The sequence below is a fragment of the Fukomys damarensis genome, unplaced genomic scaffold (genome assembly GCF_012274545.1).
Source record: "Fukomys damarensis isolate Sample0158 unplaced genomic scaffold, DMR_v1.0_HiC HiC_scaffold_16, whole genome shotgun sequence".
NCBI lineage: Eukaryota > Metazoa > Chordata > Mammalia > Rodentia > Bathyergidae > Fukomys > Fukomys damarensis.
The window spans coordinates 51,336,682-51,356,593 of NW_022900928.1; the positions used below are offsets into that span (position 1 = coordinate 51,336,682).

Consider the following 19,912-nt stretch of genomic DNA (forward strand, 5'->3'; position numbering starts at 1 on the left):
TTTTTTTTTTTTTTTTTTGAGACAAGATGGCACCCAACTGTAATCCCAGATACTGGAGTGGATGAGACAGGAGGATTACAAATTCACATCTATCCTGGTCAATTTAGCAAGACCTGTCTCAAAATTAAAATAAGAAAAAGGGCTGAGGATATAGCTCAGTGATAGAGAGCTTGCCTAAGATACCAGACTGAATTCAGTCTTCATTTGTGCACACACACACATGCACACACGACATTAAAATTTCTTCATTTGACTACAAAATCTAGTTTAACTCCCACCTTCATCTGATCATTTTCCTTTTACTGTGCTCCTTCTACTGTGTTTATTGCTTTCCTTGAATAGAATAGCCAATCCTTTCTTACCTTGAAGCCATCACACTTGCCATTTTCTCCACTTTACAAAGAAGTCTTTCATTGGCCTGTTGGAGCCATCTGAGGACAGCCAGACTGCTACATTTTCAATAATCTTTGCTGATTGTTAAGACTGATAGCAATTTAAAGTCCACAATGAAAATTGGCAAATGCTAGCTAAGTGTAGTGAAATAGGTATAGGCCTAGTGAGGCTGACCATGAACTCACTATGTACCCCAGGGTGGCGTCAAACTTGAAGAGATCTTCCTGCCCCATCCTCACAAGTGCTGGAATTGCAGGCTTGTGCCACCATGCTTGCCATGATTTTTTTTAATGAATTGTTCTTTATTCTTTAAATTATTGCAATAAATATTTCTCATTTTTCAACATTATCTTTAAGCAATCACTGTTTTCCTAAGATTCTTGAAGAAGGAATCTAAGCTATGTAAGCTATATCCCTTCATTAAACTAAAAGTACCCTTGACTTCCTAATTCCAGATATAATGAGCACTGTGTTTGCCCTCAAGGAATTTAAAAACTAAAACAGACAGTGAAATGCTGTATAACAAAGGAGTACAAGTTGTTATGCGTATACATAGTAGGCAATCCTAATCTAATGGTGTTCAGAAAAAAGGTTAATGGAGAAAAAAACATTTAGGTTTAGACCTGAAAGGTGAGTATGAGTTAGTCAGGCAAAGAGGCATACTGATAAATGTTTAATGGTTCATCTCCTTCCTCTCAAAAACCCTGACTTCTAGCACTAGACATGGCACTGCCTTGTAAGGCAAATCTTACTATGTAGTTGAGGCTAACCTTAAACTCATGGCCTCCCAAGTAGTTGCAACTATAATGGTATACTACCATACTTGGCTTATTTATGTTTCTTTCAGTGCTCTTAAACTTGAGAATCTTGTCATAAGTTTATTGACTATTTTTATATGCCTGTTTGTAGCCTTTGACCAGCTTTCTGTCAGTTGTCAGTTTTTGTCAATAAGCTTTTTTTGGCCATTGAAAATGTCAGATCACTTTCTTTATCATATTTGTTGCAGTTTTTTAAAATCATTCTATTATTCTTATTACTCATCATAGACATTGTATTTTCTGGCTGCCCAGAGGTTTTTGAATATCCACATGACTTGAGGGTAATTTGTAAACTTTGTTTTGTTTTATTTTGTTTTTTGTGGAAGTAGAACACAAGAGTAATTCAAGGTATTCCCTTATATTCAGAACATAAGACACTAGGCTTAGGTCTGACAGAGCAAATGCTTAGCAAACATAAGGCCCTAGGTGCACTCTACAGCAACAAACGAAAAAACAGAAGTCTGGGACATAGGTTTACTAATCAGACTGGTTACTTGAAGACAGATTTTTGAGTGGGTAAAAGGATGTACGCCTAATAACCCCAGCTACTTGGGAGGCTGAGGTAGAAACATTGCAAGTTCAAGATCAGCCTAGGCAGCTTACTGAGACCTTGTCTCAAAAGTGTTTATAAAAGAGCAGGCATGGAGGCACACACCTATCATTCCAACACTCTGGGAGTCTAAGGCAGGAGGATCCCAAGTTTGAGCCCAGCCTGGGCAATTTTGTGATTTAGCAAGACCCTTATCAAAAAAATAAATAAAAAGGTCTAAAGACGTAGCCTAATTCAAAGGCCCTGCGTTGGATCCCCAGTATGAATGAATGAATGAATGGCTCTGTGAGCAACTTAAAGGAAGCACACGCACAATCCATTTCATTGGCAAAGGTGGTAGCAGAGGCTACAGCTTTCAGGCTAGGCAGTCTCAGCCCAGCAGTGGTGTTGGTTAGAAAGGAATAGTAATGCCTACAGCCACAGCACCCTAAATGCACTTGATCCTAGAAGTCAGGCAGGTTTGGACCTAATTTGTTCTTGGAATAAGAGGAAAGTAATAATGAGCTTCCTAGTTTTTGATGGGGCTGCAGAAAAGTGGCAGTTGCCTCACCAGAGCAGTTCTCTACATGATTTTGTTTCATTCCCACAATTTAGCCTTAAGCTTGATGTTCTCCACCTCCTGAAAATTTTTGAGCTACCTGAGATGCTTTTAAGAAACTTTACATTTGCCTTTTCAGCCAGTCAGTTGCTATTACTTGGAACTAAAACTCTTTAATTGTTACATTGGCTTTGCCATATAGAAAGCTTTCATTTTTAGCAAGTCAGATCTATCACTGCCCTGTTCCTGTTGGGCAAAAGTAAATTGATGATTACTTTTAGACCTAGAGTATAAACAGTTATTGTGATTAATTCAAAAAACAAGATGGAAAGAATGTTTTAAGCATATAATCTAATTTTAATGTAAATCATTATTTTCTGTGTATTAAGTGCCAAAGACCTTACTTAGTGTTCGCACTTCGTGTTCCAACTTGAATGTAATAATGCTTCATTTATTTATAAAACATGTATTAGACATTTTACCAATTTGTAGTTGCTTTTCAGATTTAAATGAGATTTTACTAAAGTTAATTTATAAGTTGGTCTTTATTATTATTTATAATAGCTTATCTAACATGTTTCCCTCCAATTTGTGTTTTAGGCTTTTTTCAAAGACCCAAATGTTATTTCAAATTTACATTTACTTTCAGATTCTTCTGGACAGTGGATGACATTAGGTAAATAAAATTTATTTTTATCTTTTCAGATGACTGTTTTGCTATTATAACAAAACTTTGCCTCAGAATTTTCATTATTAAAATACTGATTGTGGCTGGAATTAGCAGTGCCTATAATCCCAGCTACTTGTAATGCTAAGCAAGGCTTGAGATCAGCCTAGGCAATGTAGTGAGACCCTGTCTCAAAAAATATAAAGGTTGGGGCTGAGGTTCGTACTAGAGCACTCACCTAGCATGTGTGAGTCACTGGGTTCAATCCCTAGTACCATAATTTTAAACATAGATTGTGAATGATGATTTGTCTGTTTGCTTACGTCAAGATTAAATTTGATCTTGTGCCAGGTCTTCCATTCATCTCTGTCCTTGAAATCTACTGCTGTTGTCTTGACTTAGTCCTTAAGAGCAGTTGTACTTGCTCACACATGTGCATTCTCCCCGCTCTCTCTCACCCCACTCCCCCACCCTTCCTTCCTTCCTCCCCCTCCTCCTTTTCTTCTCCTCTCCTCTCCTCCCCTCCTCTCCCCTCTCTCTATTTATCTGTTTTATTATTTTTGTTTTGTTTTGCAATACTAGAGATTGAGCCCAGGGCCTTTGAACCCATTGATCCACATCCCATGCCTTTTTTTAATTTTTAATTTTAAGACAAGATCTCACTAAGTTGCCCAGACTGGGCTCCATTTTGCAGTCCTCCTATCTCAGCCTCCCAGAGTACTGGCATCACAGGTGTATACCACCACACCCAACTCTCACTTTTTATTAATTTGGAAGGCATTTATTTTGCTCAGTCCATGTGCTTTGCTAGATACAAGAAATATCACAATAAGAGAAAATCTGTAAAAGGAACTTGATATATTAAAATGTGTGTGTGTTGCAATAAAGTATTACAGGTTCTACCATAGAAATTAGAACATGAAGAAAGTGGAGTGGTCAATTCTGAATAGTGGGAAAAGGTCAGGAAATTATCCACTAATATGGGAATGCTTGGGCAAAATCTCATTTGCTTTAATGACATGGATTTTTGACACAGGAATCAGCTATCATGAAACTTTTAAGAGTAATATATCAAATCATGGAGTGTCTTAAATTTTCAGAAGGAGAACTTTGTATAGATAGTATTTCCATAATACATTGAAACACATGTGAGCTATGTTCTGCTTGTAGCCTTAACTGTTTCAATCAAATCTGAATGTATAAAATAAAAGTAGATGCCCCACCAAAAAAGACAGAAATTTAAGAGAAAAATTACCCAGTTAACATTGATTTATATATCTTAACTCGCAGGTCAAGAAAAAAATCAGACTTGGTAATAGACTATTTTGAAAACAAAAATATGAACATTATATTTTAAATGTAAGGTTGAAGTCTCAACAATAGAACAAATAGAAGCATGGTTCCATTTAGGAGGAGATGCTGGTTGATGATATGCATTTGTGTTCAAAAAATGCAAGTTGATGGGAAATTAGATGTTTTTGTTGGGTGATCTTCTAGTAAATTATGACATTGTGTTTTTGTGGAATTCTAGAAGCCTTAATACAAAAAAACCTTTTCTTAAAGTTTGAGTCAAGGACAAGATTACAAATAGTTCATGATGTTAGACTTAGTAAGTCAGATTTTACTGCTTTTGGCTAAAGACTACTATAAAATTTATAGAGCAAAAACTGGTACAGCATGATCTTCAGACTACTTACAAAATTAAACTGAGTATCTGAGCGCAAATGTATTTGCCAACTCAAATTTTCAGAAAAGAATAGTCAGAACTAATGTTTATAAAGTATGTTTACAATAACTTCACTCTTTTAAAAAAATTAGGTTCAATGAAATAAATGTTCAGTCTTCCTCCATATTGGTGCATACTTCACAAATAACACTGGCTTTCTTACAGTTTTTAAATAAGCATTGCAAAAAGAAAGGCTCTAAAATTCTACATGTGCCTGACAAGATAATTAGAAATACTCTGAAAAATAGAGCACTTTATTTTCAGTAGAGTTCTGCAAGAACTCTTCCATTCATTTGTTTGTATCTCCTTTCTTTTCTTCTCCTGATACATTGGTCATTTTTCCTCTGGGGGCCTTTATAAAGCAAAGAATAGGCTTTTAAAACCAAAACAGTGAACCAATTCTAAGGAAAGTAATGATGACCTGTAATGACCTGTAATCCCAGCACTCTGGGAAGCTGAGACAGGAGAATCATGAATGCAAGCCTAGCCTGGGCAACTTAACAATTTAGCAAGACCCTGTCTAAAAATAAGAAAATATTTTGATTCTGCCAACTGCCTCACAGGTGCAAGGTCCCAAGTTTGATCCCCAGTACCAAAAGAAAAAAAGAAACAAAAATTTAAAAAGGGCCAAGGATGTGGCTCATTGTGAAAGCCCTGGGTTCAATCCCTAGTACCACAAAGAAAAAAGTAAAAAATGAAAAAGAGGAAAAAAAATTATGGAACCTTCTTTGCTGCTAGCGCTCTGGCTACATGGCCGGTGTTAGTGCTGCAATGTCTTCTCAGCCAGGTACTGTAGTCTCCTTCATTTATACACACTGCCCTTTTTAGAGAACATATAATGGATACTTCCTATGTGCATACTCAGCTAAGGGCATCATTTACATTACCTTCTTTAATTCCGAGAGATATACATCACTATCTTACAAATAAAAGTTAGGAGCATAAACTAAGTATTTTGTACAGTGTAACACAGCTGGCAGGATAACATTGAGATTCAAATACGTGCTCCAGAATTCAAGACCTTGGTCACTACATTGTCTTGTTTCTGTCATGTTGGGGTTGCCAAAAAAGCACTAACTTAAGACATCTAATAAAAAGGAGGTAACTAGTGTGTTGTATTTGCTAACATTTTTTGGGGGGGAGCAATGTGTTCCTAATTTTCTGTATGTGGTCATAGTGATGCATTGTGTATCATTAAGGTTTATAGCAAGAATCTCCCCCTGAGGCTTTTGGCGGGTAATTGAATTATAGGGGCACTACAACTGACTTGCTGTTAGTAGGTGGGATCTGGTTAGAGGCAGGTGACTGGGGACATGACCTGGAAGGGTATATCTCCCTCCATGGCATCTCAATTCTTTCTCTGCTTCCTGACAACCATTATGTGGGCACTACGCCCCTCTGCCATGCTGATTCCACTCCAAGATAGGAGAGCCAAGATAAACCTCTCCTGCTTTAAATTGGGGTTGTCAGATATCTCAGTGATGAGGAAAGTGACTAAACCATGTATTTTCTAAGTGCTAGTGGTAGAATTTAATAAAATTCCTACATAACAATGTAGCACATGTTAGTGGACTGATCTGTGCCTTTGCCTCAAATTCATGTTTTAGCCCTAAAGCCTCATTGTGATATTATTTGGAACCTTTGGGAGATAATTACATTTAGATAAGGTCCCAAAGCTAGGGCTCTTGTAATGAAATTAGTGCCCGTATAGTAAGAGGAAGAAATACCAGAGCATATGCCATGGGAAGACACTGATCTTTTTTTTAAAGACAGGGTCTTGCTAAATTGCCTGGGCTAGCCTAAACTATTTATTGACTTTCTATAGTTTAATAGAAGTTTTAGTTAACATAAAATTCATTCTTGAAATATACATTCAGGAAATAAGTATAGGAGAAGAAAAGAGGTGGAGAATGGGAAGAACTGAAGCTATAAGAGAAAAATAATTGTCATTTGCAAATTTCTATAATTCTGAACTTGTGATATCTTGAGTAGGGCCTGTTGTGAAATTTACCTTGGCTTGAAAACTATTTTTTGTAATAAACACTAACCAGGCATGGTGGCACATGAACACAGTAATCCCAGCACTCAGAAGGCTGAGGCTGAGGCAGATGGATTACCATAAGTTCAAGGTACATAGTGAATTCAAGGCCAGTCTGAACTACATAAAGAGACCTTGTTTCAAAAAAAAAAAAAGCTATAAATAAGATTACAAAGGATAAATCTTTCAGTGAAAAGAAAATGTTTTCAAGACCTCAAGGACTTCATAAATGCCCCATAATTAAAATTTTTGTAATACAAATTATAAAACTTTAAATTCAGACTCATAAATTAATGCCTATGCTTTTACAGTTCATTCTAATAGATGCACCTGCTACTACACACAAATAAAAAGATATTTCATTTTCAAATGTTATCTAATTTATGTTTAGTCTTGAAATGGTAAGATTTTGGTATAAAAGTTTAATTATTAATAAAAATAAGCTACAAAGAGCTGGGTATAGATGGCATATGCCTATAATCCCAGCATCAAGAGGCAGTAGGATTGCTGTGAGTTTAAGGCCATTCTGAGGTACATAGTGAGATTGTATCTCAAAAAAAGGTGGGGGCTTCAAAGTAAGAATTTAATAAAATCCCTAAAGTGTTTTTTAAATACAGTCATGTTGCTTAACAATGGACTACATTCTGAGGAATCTGTCATTAGGTGATTTTCTTATGTGAACAACATATTGAATACTTAGCAAATCCAGATGGTATGGGCGAGTTCCTCAGTGTGGCCTCTTGCTGTAGTGAAGAGATACAGTAAACATGAGATGTATGTAGATGCTGCTGGCTTAACATAGCCTAATTTCTTACAGTAAACTTTTTAATCAGAGTATATTCAAATGGTAATATAGTATAATCGCTTCTCGGCCTTTTGGCTAAGATCAAGTGCAAATGATAATATAGTATAGTAAATACATAAAACATAGTTATTATTAAGTATAATGTACTGTGAATAATTGTACATGCTGGCCTTTTATATGGTAAGCTTGTTACACCAGCATCTGCACAAACACGAGTAATGCACCGTACAGTAGTATGATATGATAGCTACAGCAACACTAGGCAGTATGACTTTTTCAGCTCCACTCTAGTCTTACAGAACCAGTGTGGTATACCTAGCTGTCACTGACCAAAACATTGTCAGACAGCGCATGACTATAGTAAAACATATGTCATATTTATTTTAGAAGTAATTGAGAATGTTAAATTAACTTTTATATTACTTTATAAAATGTTTTATTTTAGAAACTGAAGTGAAAAAAGTTGAAGCTACAAATGTTCCTTGCACACAGCTTTCAATGTCATTTTTCAATCGGTTATATGATGAAGATATTGTACGAGATACTGGACATATTGTTAAGTGTTTAGACTCTTTTTGTGATCCATTTCTCATTTCCGATGAGTTACGAAAAGTAAGTACAGAATTTTTAATTTCACATTGGAATTTTATTTCAGGAAATGCAAAATGTGAAATACTTTTGCCTTCCTAAAATCAAGTACTTGTTAGTAAATATGATTAGTAATAATCATCACATTGATATATTTCTTCTTGGATAGCACACTTACTGTTAACTTAATTATTTGCATATTTCAGTAGTTCTCAGCTGGATCACTGACATCTGATGAGTAGAGGCAAGTAGTTTTCTACCAGGTGCTACTGACATCTCATAAGTAGAGATGCTGCTAAACACTATACAACTCAGAGGAAGGTTCCTCACAACAGTTATCTGGCCCAACATGTAGTAGTGCAGAGGTGAAGAACCTGGTCCAGTAAATTAATGACTATTTTTCTTCAATATGGAACTCTTAATATATCAAATGAATATTAAAATATCCATGGAGTAAAAAATTCTTATTGCTAAAATCAACAAAGCTATATGAAATTGGCTAAGTTAAATTTTTAGTGAAAGGTACACTAAACTCAATGTTAGAATACATATTTATCTGGTTTCTTCGACAGTAGCTTTATGCAAATCATTCAACTCACATCCTCCATCCATATTGGGAGTTGAACACAAGGCCTTCACACTGAGCTATATTTTCAGCCCTTTTTTATTTTTTTATTTTGTGACAGAGTCTCATTACATCACTGAGTTGCTCTGACTGGGCCCGAACTTATGATCCTCCTGCCTCAGTCTCCCAGAGTTCCTGGAATGTAGGAGTGGCTACTACCCCCAGCACAAATAAGATCAGTCTCTTGAGCCTTAGTATCTACTTGAACAACAGAGATGAAAATGCCCATTCTACCTTCCTAAAACCATTGAGAAAATTAGTTGAGGAAGCATTTAAATGTATACTGAAAAGTATGAAATTCAGCCAGGCATGATGGCAGATGCTTATATTCTCAGTGCTCAGGCTGAGTAGAATTGCCAAGTTTGAGGCCTACTTGGGCTACACACTGAAACTGTCTAAAAAAAACAAAGTATGAAATGCTGTTGAAATGTCTTATAAATATAATATATTTATATTACATTTATAATATAAATATGTATTATATATAGTATTGTATTACTACAATATTACTAAGTAGTTAAAAATTAAAGCTTTGGTGTCAAGTAGACACAGGTTCAAATTCAGGCTCTGTTTTGTTATGTTTTGTTTTGAGATAGTCTTGCTATGGAGTTCAGGCTGGACTTGAACTCACTATTTAGCCTACTCCAACCTCGACCTCATATGATCTTCCTGCCTCAGCCTCCTGTCTGTTGGGATTATAGGTATGTGCCACTATGCCCAGTCTGTCATTCAATAATTGTGATACTTAATCTTTCTAAACCTGAGTTTCCTCATCTATAAAGCAGGCATAATACAAGAATTATGTGAGACAATGCATTTAAAGTGTTTAGCACAGTGTGTGTCTCTTAGTAAAGTCCATAACATTAACAACTACTATTATTACTATTATTTTCCACTAAGAAAGGAGTAAAAAAATAAATAATTTTTTTAAAAAAGAAAGGAGGAGCGCTAATGTATTGCAAATCTAGATAGATGTGTAAGAAGGAAGTTTTTGATTTACTTGTCTAGACATAGGAATCTTGTTTGTGGAGAAAGGGAGGCAGCCAGTCAGTCTATACATAAATCTGCACTAGAGCTGTGCCTAAAAGCTGAGCTTAAGAAGGAAACAAAATTAACTTATTGGAAATAACCAAACACACAGTTGAATTAGACTACAATTTGATTTTAGTTAAATGAAGTATATTTGTATCTGACATGAGATAATATAAGTACTATACAATGAGGATCTGACATTAATTTCTACTCTTCACCAAGGGTTAGATATTGCCACTCAAGAAATGTTTGGTTTGGGTCTCCTTTCTTTTTCTTTTGGATACCTCTAATTACATCTCAGCTCTCTTTTTCCCTCCCTCCCTCTCTCCCTTTCCCCCTCTCCCTCCCTTTCCCCCTCTACCCTCTCTCTTCTCTCCTGAGTGATCTCTCTCTCTCTTTCTCTCTCTCTCTCCCTCTCCCTCCCCCTCTCCCTCCCCTACTCCCCACCGCCTCAGCCTTCCAAGTGCTGAGATTACAGGTGTGCACCACCACACTCAGCTAAAACTTGCTTGCTTTCTGGCTGGGAAAACAACAGCAACAATTTCCACCTTTAACCTAAACTAGAAAGTTCCCACCCCACTGTGCAGCAGTACAGATTGTATCAGCATGCTATAATGTAAGTAAAGATAATAACGTCCTTCTTGACTGCAGCTCAGAAGGTTGACTCATTAACATTTTCTCCCTAATGCCTGAAGGTTGCACAGCTAGGGATGTGTATGTAAAAGGTGAAGAAGAACAGCTATAGAATATTATGTTTAGCATTCATTCCAAACATTTTATATAGGGCATGGAGGTGCAGTGCACACCCATAATCACAGCACCCAAAAGAATGAGGCAAGAGGATCACTGCAAGTTCAAGGCCAGCCTTGGCTACATAGTTTAGGACCAGCCTAAAGTACATAGCAAGAACCTATCTCAAAAGTCCAAAAAATTAAATTACACAGCCTAATCATTTCAGTATATGAGAATGATAATGTAAAAAAATGTGTTAACTATTCACTTCTAAGTGCTTTATTTACCCTAGTGTCTATATCTTCAGGTAGCCATTAACATGGGCTTTACTAGCACACCATTTTCTAACAGAGAAGGAAAGAGGGAGGAAGTTAGGAAGTGGAGGTGGGCAAGTGTTACATGTGGCATATCCAGAGAACAACAGCTGTGCCCCTTACCTGTCTCTTAGTGTACGTAACACTGGCTTTTATCAAGTCATTATAAATAAATTGTATATGGATAATAGCATATGATGTATTATTCTTTACATCTTATCCAATGACCTTGTGCTAAATTTTCCTTAGCAGTTTGTAAATGTAACCAAGCCAGGTGTGATGGCATATGCCTGCAGTTCCAATACTTAGGAGACTGAGGCAGGAGGACTATTGAGATTGAGGCCAGCATGGGCTACATAGTGAGATCTTGTCTCAAAAATAAATAAGCATAGTCAGTTTTCCTAATTAAATGTATTTCTTGCTTTTGGATGGTGATTCTTATATGATTCACCATTATCCCCTCTCATATGATCATGTTAGTGTTATACACTATTTTTGTTTTTCTTTCAGAGTTCTGGTTCTTGTACCTAGGGCCTCACTCATTTTAAGTACTCTGTCACTGAGCTGTGCCCTTTGCCCCACCCCTTTTTAATATTTGTTTTGAGACAGTATCTTGCTAAGTCTCTCAGGCTGGCATTGAACTTGGGATCTTCTTGTCTCAGCCTCCTAAGAGACTGGCATTACAGATGTGTACTACCATGCCCAGGTCCTGTGCACAATTTTTATAGCTTTCTCTATCCAGAATTTTTTATATAGAGAGAATTCTCTTCCGACTATATTTCCTTACACTTTTGATCTTTAAATATTTTGGTCTTACTGTGTTTATTTTTTATTGTTAACTATTTCACATTCTTTTTAAAAGTAGGTAGGCTAGAAACAGTTCAATAAAAGAAATATAGTATTTTCTGTTTGTTGATTGCACATTAACCTACAGTTGTCTCAGAGTTGGTTCTTAAGTTTAGGGGCTGGAATTGTGAGTGAGTAGTAAAGCACTTGCCTTGTATGTGCCAGCCCCTGGGTTTGATCCCTGTAACACCACACACTCCTATACACAAGAAGTCTGAATTGGGGTAGAAGGTGTGGCTCAGTGATAGAATTGCTTGCCTAGCTGAGCAGAGCTCTAGAGTTTGATCTCCAGCACCACAAAAATAAATAATAGGTCTAAGATTACTTAAAAATACATAGTCGGAACTTTTAAAAATTAATGCCTTGTGCTCACTTCGGCAGCACAGATACTAAAAATTAGTGCCTTGAATTATATCACATTAAGATGAATTTTATCATCCTAGGTTTTATTGATGGAAGATTCAGAAAAATATGAAGTATTCAGCAAACCAGACAGAGAGGAGTTCCTGTTTTGTCTTTTTAAACATCTTTGCCTTGGTGGATCCCTTTGTCAATATGAAGATGTGCTTAAACCATATCTGGAAACCGCAAAGCTTATCTATAAGGATCTGGTCAGGTAATATTGCTATGTCACACAATATATAAATCTCTAGTTGGTGGAGAAAATTATTTGTTTAACTAGGATGGAGATTACCCATCATCTTGCTGTTGTCATATTACCAATATGACAGTAAATATAACCAGTAAAAATAGCACTATCCTGTTCCCATCTTATACCTCCTCCCTCTCTTGCAGGCCAGATTTCCCTGACTCTCTCTTATTTTCTCAGTCCTTTCATGCTTCATTTATCTATTCTTTCTTCATTCAGAACTGTCACCTACTCCTTTATTAGGAACTGCCTTCTTCTAGCCCTCCCTGCCAGCTACCTCCTTTTAAATATCAAAGGAGCACAAGATCCCTCAGGATGTTTGAGTTTGCTCAGCCAAAGAATAAAAAATGATTACCTTTATTCTAAAAAGGTGGAAGAATTTTCATCTAGGTGTTACAAACAATTGTTTGTTACATTTCAAATGTACCTGTTTCTCTTTTTTAGTGTTCGAAAACATCCTCAAACCAAGAAAATACAAATTACTTCTTCTGTCTTTAAAGTCACAGCCTATGTAAGTATTGAAGGAAATCTGCAACAAAAGAAATTAATTACTTATTAATGGAGTTGTTACAGCTGAATATGTGGTACATGTCTGTAATCCTAGTGTTCAAGAAAGCTGAGGCAGGTTCAAGCCCTGCCTGGGCAATTTAGTGACTTAGTGAGACCCAGTCTTAAAAAAATTTTTTTAAGTTTTTTTTTTTTTTTCAGTACTGTGGATCAAACTCAGGACCTAGTCTTGCAAGGCAGGTACAGTGTCACAGAGCTAAATCCCCAACCCGAGAATTTTTTTTTTTTTTTTTAAATGGAGTGAAGCTGGGGATGTAGCTCACTTCAGACACCCTGGGTTCATCTCCAGAAAAAAAAACATCTGGAATTAGCCATTAATATATCATTATGACTAGGAGAAAAGATAATGATACAGTAGTTAATGTTTTATTAAAATTAAAAGTTGAAGCCAGGGCCAGGGATTTAGCTCAGCAGTTCAGTGGCCTGCCTTGCAAGCGCAAGGACCCGAGTTCGAGCCCCAGTGCCAAAAAAAAAAAAAAAGGTGAAGCCAGGTGTGGTGGCACATGCCTGTAATCCCAGCACTCGGAAGGTTGAGGCAAGAGGATCACTGTGAGTTCGAGACCAGCCCTTGCTACATAGTGAGTTCCAGGTCAGTCTGAACTACATAGTGAGACCCTGTCTCAAAAAAAAAAAAAAATTCAAAGTTGAATAGCCAGGTATGGTGCTGCATGCCTGTAATACCGGCACTTGGAAGACTGAGGCAGAAGGATCATCTTGTGCTCAACGCCATCCTGGGCTGTGCATAGTAAGTCCAATGTCAGCCTGAACCACATAGCAAGATCTTGTCTCAAAAAACCAAAAAATTAAAGTTGATATGGTAGTATGCTTTTGTTTAAAGAACTTTTTTCCATTGCTTCCCTTCTGTTATCTGTATCTAATAATATTCCTTACTTAGAGCTGAATCTGTGACTCAGATGAAGTAGAGCATAATTCTCTAATCTGTCAAGCTGCAGTTTATAGAGTAAATGCCATAAAGATCTTTATATCATACAATCTGCTACTTGTAAGTAGTGTCATACAAAAGATACTACATATGATGCAATTTCTAAGTATCTGTAATCAGTTAACAAGTATTTATTAAATATTTAATATTTACTGTGTTTCAACTAGTGTGCTGGGCTGCAGCACAGTGAAAACCCACATGATACATAGGGACCTGGTTCTAAAAAAAACAAGGCCTGGCATGATGGCATTGTGAGTTTGAGGCCAGCCTGGTCTACATAGTGAGCACCTGTCTCAACCCTCTCCTACAAAGCTACATAAATAAAAAAAGCAAAGATAGAAGAAAATTGCTAAGTAGAAAATTTTGTAATCTTAGCATGTTAAAAGCACTTTTTTTAAAAGATGAGATTGCCCTTTGGAGTATAGATTCCTTAAGAACACAAATTGTGTGTGTGTGTGTGTGTGTGTGTGTGTGTGTGTGTTACATATATATTCCTAATGTACATAGACTGTGCTGTTAATATTTTTAAATGTTAATTACCAATTTATTTTCTTTTTCATATTGATTTTTTTTTTTTTTTTTTTTGAGACAGGGTCTCACTATGTAGTTGAGGCTGACCTGGAGCTCACTATGTAGCCTAGGCTGGTCTCGAACTCACAGTGATCCTCCTGCCTCAGCCTCCTGAGTGCTGGAATTACAGGCATGTGCCACCACACCAGGCTTTCACATTGATTTTTGTTTGCATTTTATTTTGTTATTTTGTTTTTTTTTGCGATACTGGGGATCGAACTCAGAATATTGCACTTGTAATTGAACTGTGGTCCTTGAACTTGCAAGGCAGGCAGCAAAACCACTGAGGCAAATCCTGGCCTGCCAATTTATTTTCAAAGATTGTATATATGCATTATGATGTTTCAGCAGAAATAGCTAAATGTGTTAGTTATCATTCAAATGTAATTGTATACTAAATAATTTAGTTTTATCTTTTTCAGGATTCTACGGGTGTGTGCTACCCTTCAACAACGAATCATGAACAGACATTTTCTTACTTTATTGTGGATCCTATCAAGCGACATGTTAATGTTTTATACCATTGTTTTGGTGTGGGGGAAATGTCTTAATGTTCTTTCAGATTATCTATATCTATTATTTTTAAATTTGTTTTTCTATTTTAATATTAATTTATGGGTAGTTATTTACTTTGTAGATCAATTCAAGTAAAATGTAAAGAGCATGCTTAGAACACAGGAAAGGAAACACCAAGATGCCTTTCTCAAAATTTGTCTGGCTAACAAATTTCTACTCATATAAGAATCCCTACTATAATCTACACAAAACATTATGGAATTTTTACAGAAAGTTACAAGGAACTAAAACTCTCATTTTTGGGCTGGGGATTTAACTCAGTGGTGTTGCCGCCTGCCTCAAAAGCACAAGGACCTGAGTTGGATCCCCAGTACCAAAACAAACAAACAGAAAAAACTCTCATTCGTATTTGCTCAAGTGAGAAGCCAGACATGGTAACACACACCTGTAGTCCCAGCACTTTGTTGGCTGAGGTAAGAGGATGGTTAAAGGCCAGCTTGGGCTATCTAGAGACCAATCTCAATAAATTAAGGAGCAGGGAGGCCAAGTGAGGGGCTAGGGGATGTAGCTCAGTGGTAGAGCACTTGCCTGGCATGAAGACCTGGGTCCCATTCCAAGTACTGCCTCTTCCCCAGAATATTCAAGTGACTTGTCAGTTTTTCATGTTGGCTTTTTAAACTTGTATTTCAATTAATACATGTCTTTCATTGCCTAAGGTTCACATCTCTAGAGTAAGGAAAAAAATAGCAATTCTTTTGATTCATTTGTTCCACTCAAAATCCTCAATTAAAATTTTAAAATGTACTGTTCTGAAAGTAATTGTAAACTCTTTTATCGTATAATAAATTAAAACTACAGCTTTCTCACAGCTAATACAAGATGTACATGTAAACAGAGAAAGTTGTCTTAATTGTATTATTGAATTGGCAAAAGAGTGAGAAACAAGTTGTCTTAGTACTATCATTACACAGAATTAATAGTGTATAACTTAGATTTTTTAAATGGTCTAGTGGTTGACATATATCTCATAGATGATGGAAATCTTGCAGGAAATATTGCGACTTTTAGGAGGAACAAGTTTAGAATATGTGTTTCTGTATTATAGGGGTAATTTTAGATTTGAACCTCAATTTGAATGTAGAAGGCAGCCAGCAACTTGGGTCCAGAGCTGTGGAGAGAAAGTTTGCTTTAGCTCTTAATGTGTAGCATAATCGTTAGCATTTTAAGTATTTACTGAAGGAATAACTGCTTTCCAGTTTTATTGCTGTAGATTGAGCATGCCCTCTCTGAAATGCCCAGGACCAAAAGGATTTCAGATTTCAACTGTTTTTCATATTTTGCTGGAGACTGAATATTAAGCATCCCTAATCCAAAATCCTTCAAATATAAAACTTTCTGAATGCTGACATGACACTAAAAAGTAGCATTTCTGATTTCAGATTTGCAGATTGAGGATATTCGACCTGTAATATTTGTATTTTCCCCCCAAATTTCTTTAATATTTTTAGTTGATACATAGAAAACATACAAATGTACGTATTTATGGAGTACAATGTGACATTTGACTGTAGGAATATTATGTGTAATTTAAAATTATGTAAAAATATAGAATTGCTGGACATGGTAGCACACTGTAATCCCACAACTATGGAAGGCTGAGGCCTGAGGATTACAAATCCAATCCCAGTCTGTGCAATTTAGCAATTTAGGAAGACCCCATCTTAAAATAGCCCTGGGTTCAGTACCCAAAGTACCAATCTTGCTGTAAACCACACAATCCCTCAGGTTCAAGACCCTCTCAGTTAGTCAATCAGTAGCTCTTTTTGAATTCCCAGTCTGTGCAGTTTGCATTAGGGTCACATGCATTCCCCTATAAACCTAGCAGGAAAGGTAATCTCTAGGAGTGACAACAGAAACCAGTCCATGAATGCAGAGATCAAGAGGCCATTGTGAACAAGGGCCAAGGAGGGCTTAATCTGACTTTGATGGAAGATCTGATACGGTTTTAATAACTAGAGAGCTCAAGGAACTGCATGGTGTGGCAGGGTGTGCTGGGCTGGTTTGGGTGAAAATCCACAGGTAAAAGAGAAACTGTCAGTCACTTTTTTTTGTCAGCTCTTAAAGCAGAAGTAGAATGTACCTTTAAGGAAAGATTATACCAGTGTTTTGGGAAAATCACTTGAACGACCTATCAGTGATTATGCAAATTATCTAAATAGGCTTAATGGGAATGTGGTACAGAGTTTGGGCAGGATTGGCAGATGGCCTGAATTCTTAGTTTTGCCATTACTTACTGTGTGACCTTTAGTTGATTACTTAACCTTCTGTGCCTTAGTTCCCTGTTCTATAAAATGGAGAATAAAAGACTTATTCATAGGTTATTTGAAAATTATATAAATTAATACATACACTAGGCACATGGATAAGTGCTCATGAGTTTGACTCTGCTCCCTTGACTGAAGAAATAAGACAAAATGAACTCAACTGTCTGCATCATAATGTAAAATATCTTCAGGAATCAATTGCTTTTTTGCAGATTATTATTACTTTGGCTAGATGAATATGAAAGAAAAAAATTGGTCTGTCCTCTCTCCCAGGGCCCCAGAGTTAAACACCCAGTTTTTTTGTTTGTTTTGTTTTGGGGGGTGTTTTTGTTCTCATCTTTTTGCACACTGGGATTTACTTTCTAACCTAATGGTTTACTATCTGTCATGAAGTCAAGTATGGTGTCACATACCAGTAATCCCTGCACTTTGGGAAGCTGAGGCAGGGGGATCTTGAGTTCAAGGCCAATCTGGGCTACATAGGAAGACCTTGCCCCCCCTCCAATAAACAAAACATCCTGTCTCATGAAAAGAGGACCTGAGTCTGTTGTTCACCTTTGTATCTCTGTGCCGAACACAGTGCCTAGCACTTGAAAGGCAGTGAATACCCATTATCTGCCTGACAGAGTCCATCTGATGCAGGGCAGCTGCTCTTGAATTCAGACTTATGAGAGTAGAAAGACAGGGAAGGGGAAAGGTCAGCACTTAGGTTGGGGAGTATCTATATGAAACCCTCCTCTGCCTAGCCAGTGGACTCTTGCAACATTTATATCTAGATGCCTAAGTTTTCTGTCCCTCAAGTTATCCCTAAAGCTTTCTGTACTACAGTCCCTCTAGTTATCCCTAAAGCTTTTGTTTAGTTTTGTGAGCTATTATAGTCTGGATTTAGTGGTACAGTGTGGGATTAGATATGCAGCCTGGGAACATGCCTGGGGCAACATTGTCCCTGGAGAAGAGCAGCAGCCTGTGGAAGCCAACTTTGAAAAAGCAAGCTCTGATCAAATGAGAATGGAAGATTGTCTGGAATGAGACAACTGACCTGTGTAGCCCACATGATTGGTGTTGTGTGAATAGTTCTCACAGACTTGAGAACATTCTTCAGTATTCCAAATGTTACTTATAAAAAAAAAGATTTCACAGAATTGTTTGGACATGGAAAAGAGATGTAGGCTAAAGGTTAGAAAACCTGAGACATTTAGGTCCCCTGAGCAAAAGTAAAGAAAGGCACAAACACACAAGGGTTTGGGGAAACCTGAGTACACTTCAGTAGTAGTCAAAATGGGGGAGTCCTGTCCAGGAGTTCTGGGTTCTATCAGTGAAAACAAGTGAATGGAGACCAGATTACTGAAGGTTGTGCGCGCAAAGCTAAGAAATTTACAACTTTGTAGGTGATGTGTAGTAGTGAGGGATTTTTGAGCAGGAACAAATCATCCTGTGACATTCTGGTGTGACAGTCTGGTGGTGATGAATCAATATGAAGAAAGTCTAAAGATTAAATAGATTATAGCATTTAACAAAGCACCAATTAGCTGAGTTAATACCAATGGGGAGCTCTGGGCATCATGAAGTATGTGACAATGGAATGCTTATTTGGGAAAAAAAAAACCCAAAAAAACAAGATATGACCCCAAAAAGTGTTACCTAACCAGTGAATTAGGAGGTGTTGGTTATTTGAGATATTGAGAATCAGGAAGTGGGAACAGTGGTAGGAAGTTGTGGTCAGAGAGCAAAAGGGGAAAACCCTTTGTCCTGAGCCCTACCCTTTTCTAAGCCATTCTGCTCCAAGCCCTTCTCAGCCTGTTTGGGTCCTTACACCTGTGATCCCAGCATGTGGGATGCTGAAGCAGAAGGGTCTCCATATGTTTGAGGTCAGTCTGGGCTACATAGTTCAAGACCAGCCTGCACTACAAAGGAAAACCCTGTCTCAAAAAAATGGGGGGAAAAAGGTATGAAAGTTCTAAAACTGAAGTTTTTAAAGAAAAACTTTCCTGAAGGTTTAGCACTCATCCAGTTAGTTAGCAATACTAATTAAGAACAAGTTTTTATTCTTTTTGCAAATGTTTATTTCCATAGTGTAGTGATTATCATATTCACCTAACACAAATGTTTGTCCATTACCTACTACAGAGTATGGCAATAATAAAATTTGCTGTATTAAGGAGTTTATAATCTAGTCCCTGTGATTGTACTAGGTGCAATGAGAGACTCATAAATGTTAATATTACTGAGAGTACAAGATATCCTGTAGGTATCAAATGCCTAGCACAGACTGTAATTACTAACAGATTTCGGAAGGAGAAATCGCATCCATTCAGGAAACTCCAAAGAGGATCTGGGACTCTAAGGGAAAGTTGGTGAAGGAACAAGGCATGAAAGGGCACACTGAAGGCAAAACTCCAAAAGAATAAACTGTCATATGTATGAATATTCCCAAAGAAACCTATGACCTTGTGCTTCATAGAGGTTATCTTTCTATTGTATATTAACTGTATGGTAAAAATATTTCACAAGAAATCAGAACACCCATTTGTTTTCATGCTAACAGTATTGTCTGACATGAATAACATGAAAAGCTAGCATCCCTCATCAAAGGATGTGCTTATAGTTCTAGAAGCAAAATGAGAATATTTTTTCTCATTACTATTATGATATCACTTTGTTCCAGTTGCTG

General features: G+C 36.9%; 1 protein-coding gene across 1 annotated transcript in view; it reads left to right on the forward strand.

Annotated features, from left to right (window-relative positions):
• The window catches only part of Cfap300 (cilia and flagella associated protein 300), a 21,700-nt gene extending 6,517 nt beyond the window's left edge, over window positions 1–15,183 (forward strand). Inside the window, exons 3-7 of the mRNA XM_010642042.3 lie at window positions 2,900–2,975; window positions 7,981–8,147; window positions 12,116–12,288; window positions 12,766–12,832; window positions 14,824–15,183. Coding sequence (XP_010640344.1) covers window positions 2,900–2,975; window positions 7,981–8,147; window positions 12,116–12,288; window positions 12,766–12,832; window positions 14,824–14,952 — 612 coding nt within the window. The 3' untranslated portion in view covers window positions 14,953–15,183. The remainder of the gene's footprint in view (window positions 1–2,899; window positions 2,976–7,980; window positions 8,148–12,115; window positions 12,289–12,765; window positions 12,833–14,823) is intronic.
• The last annotated feature ends 4,729 nt before the right edge of the window (window positions 15,184–19,912 follow it).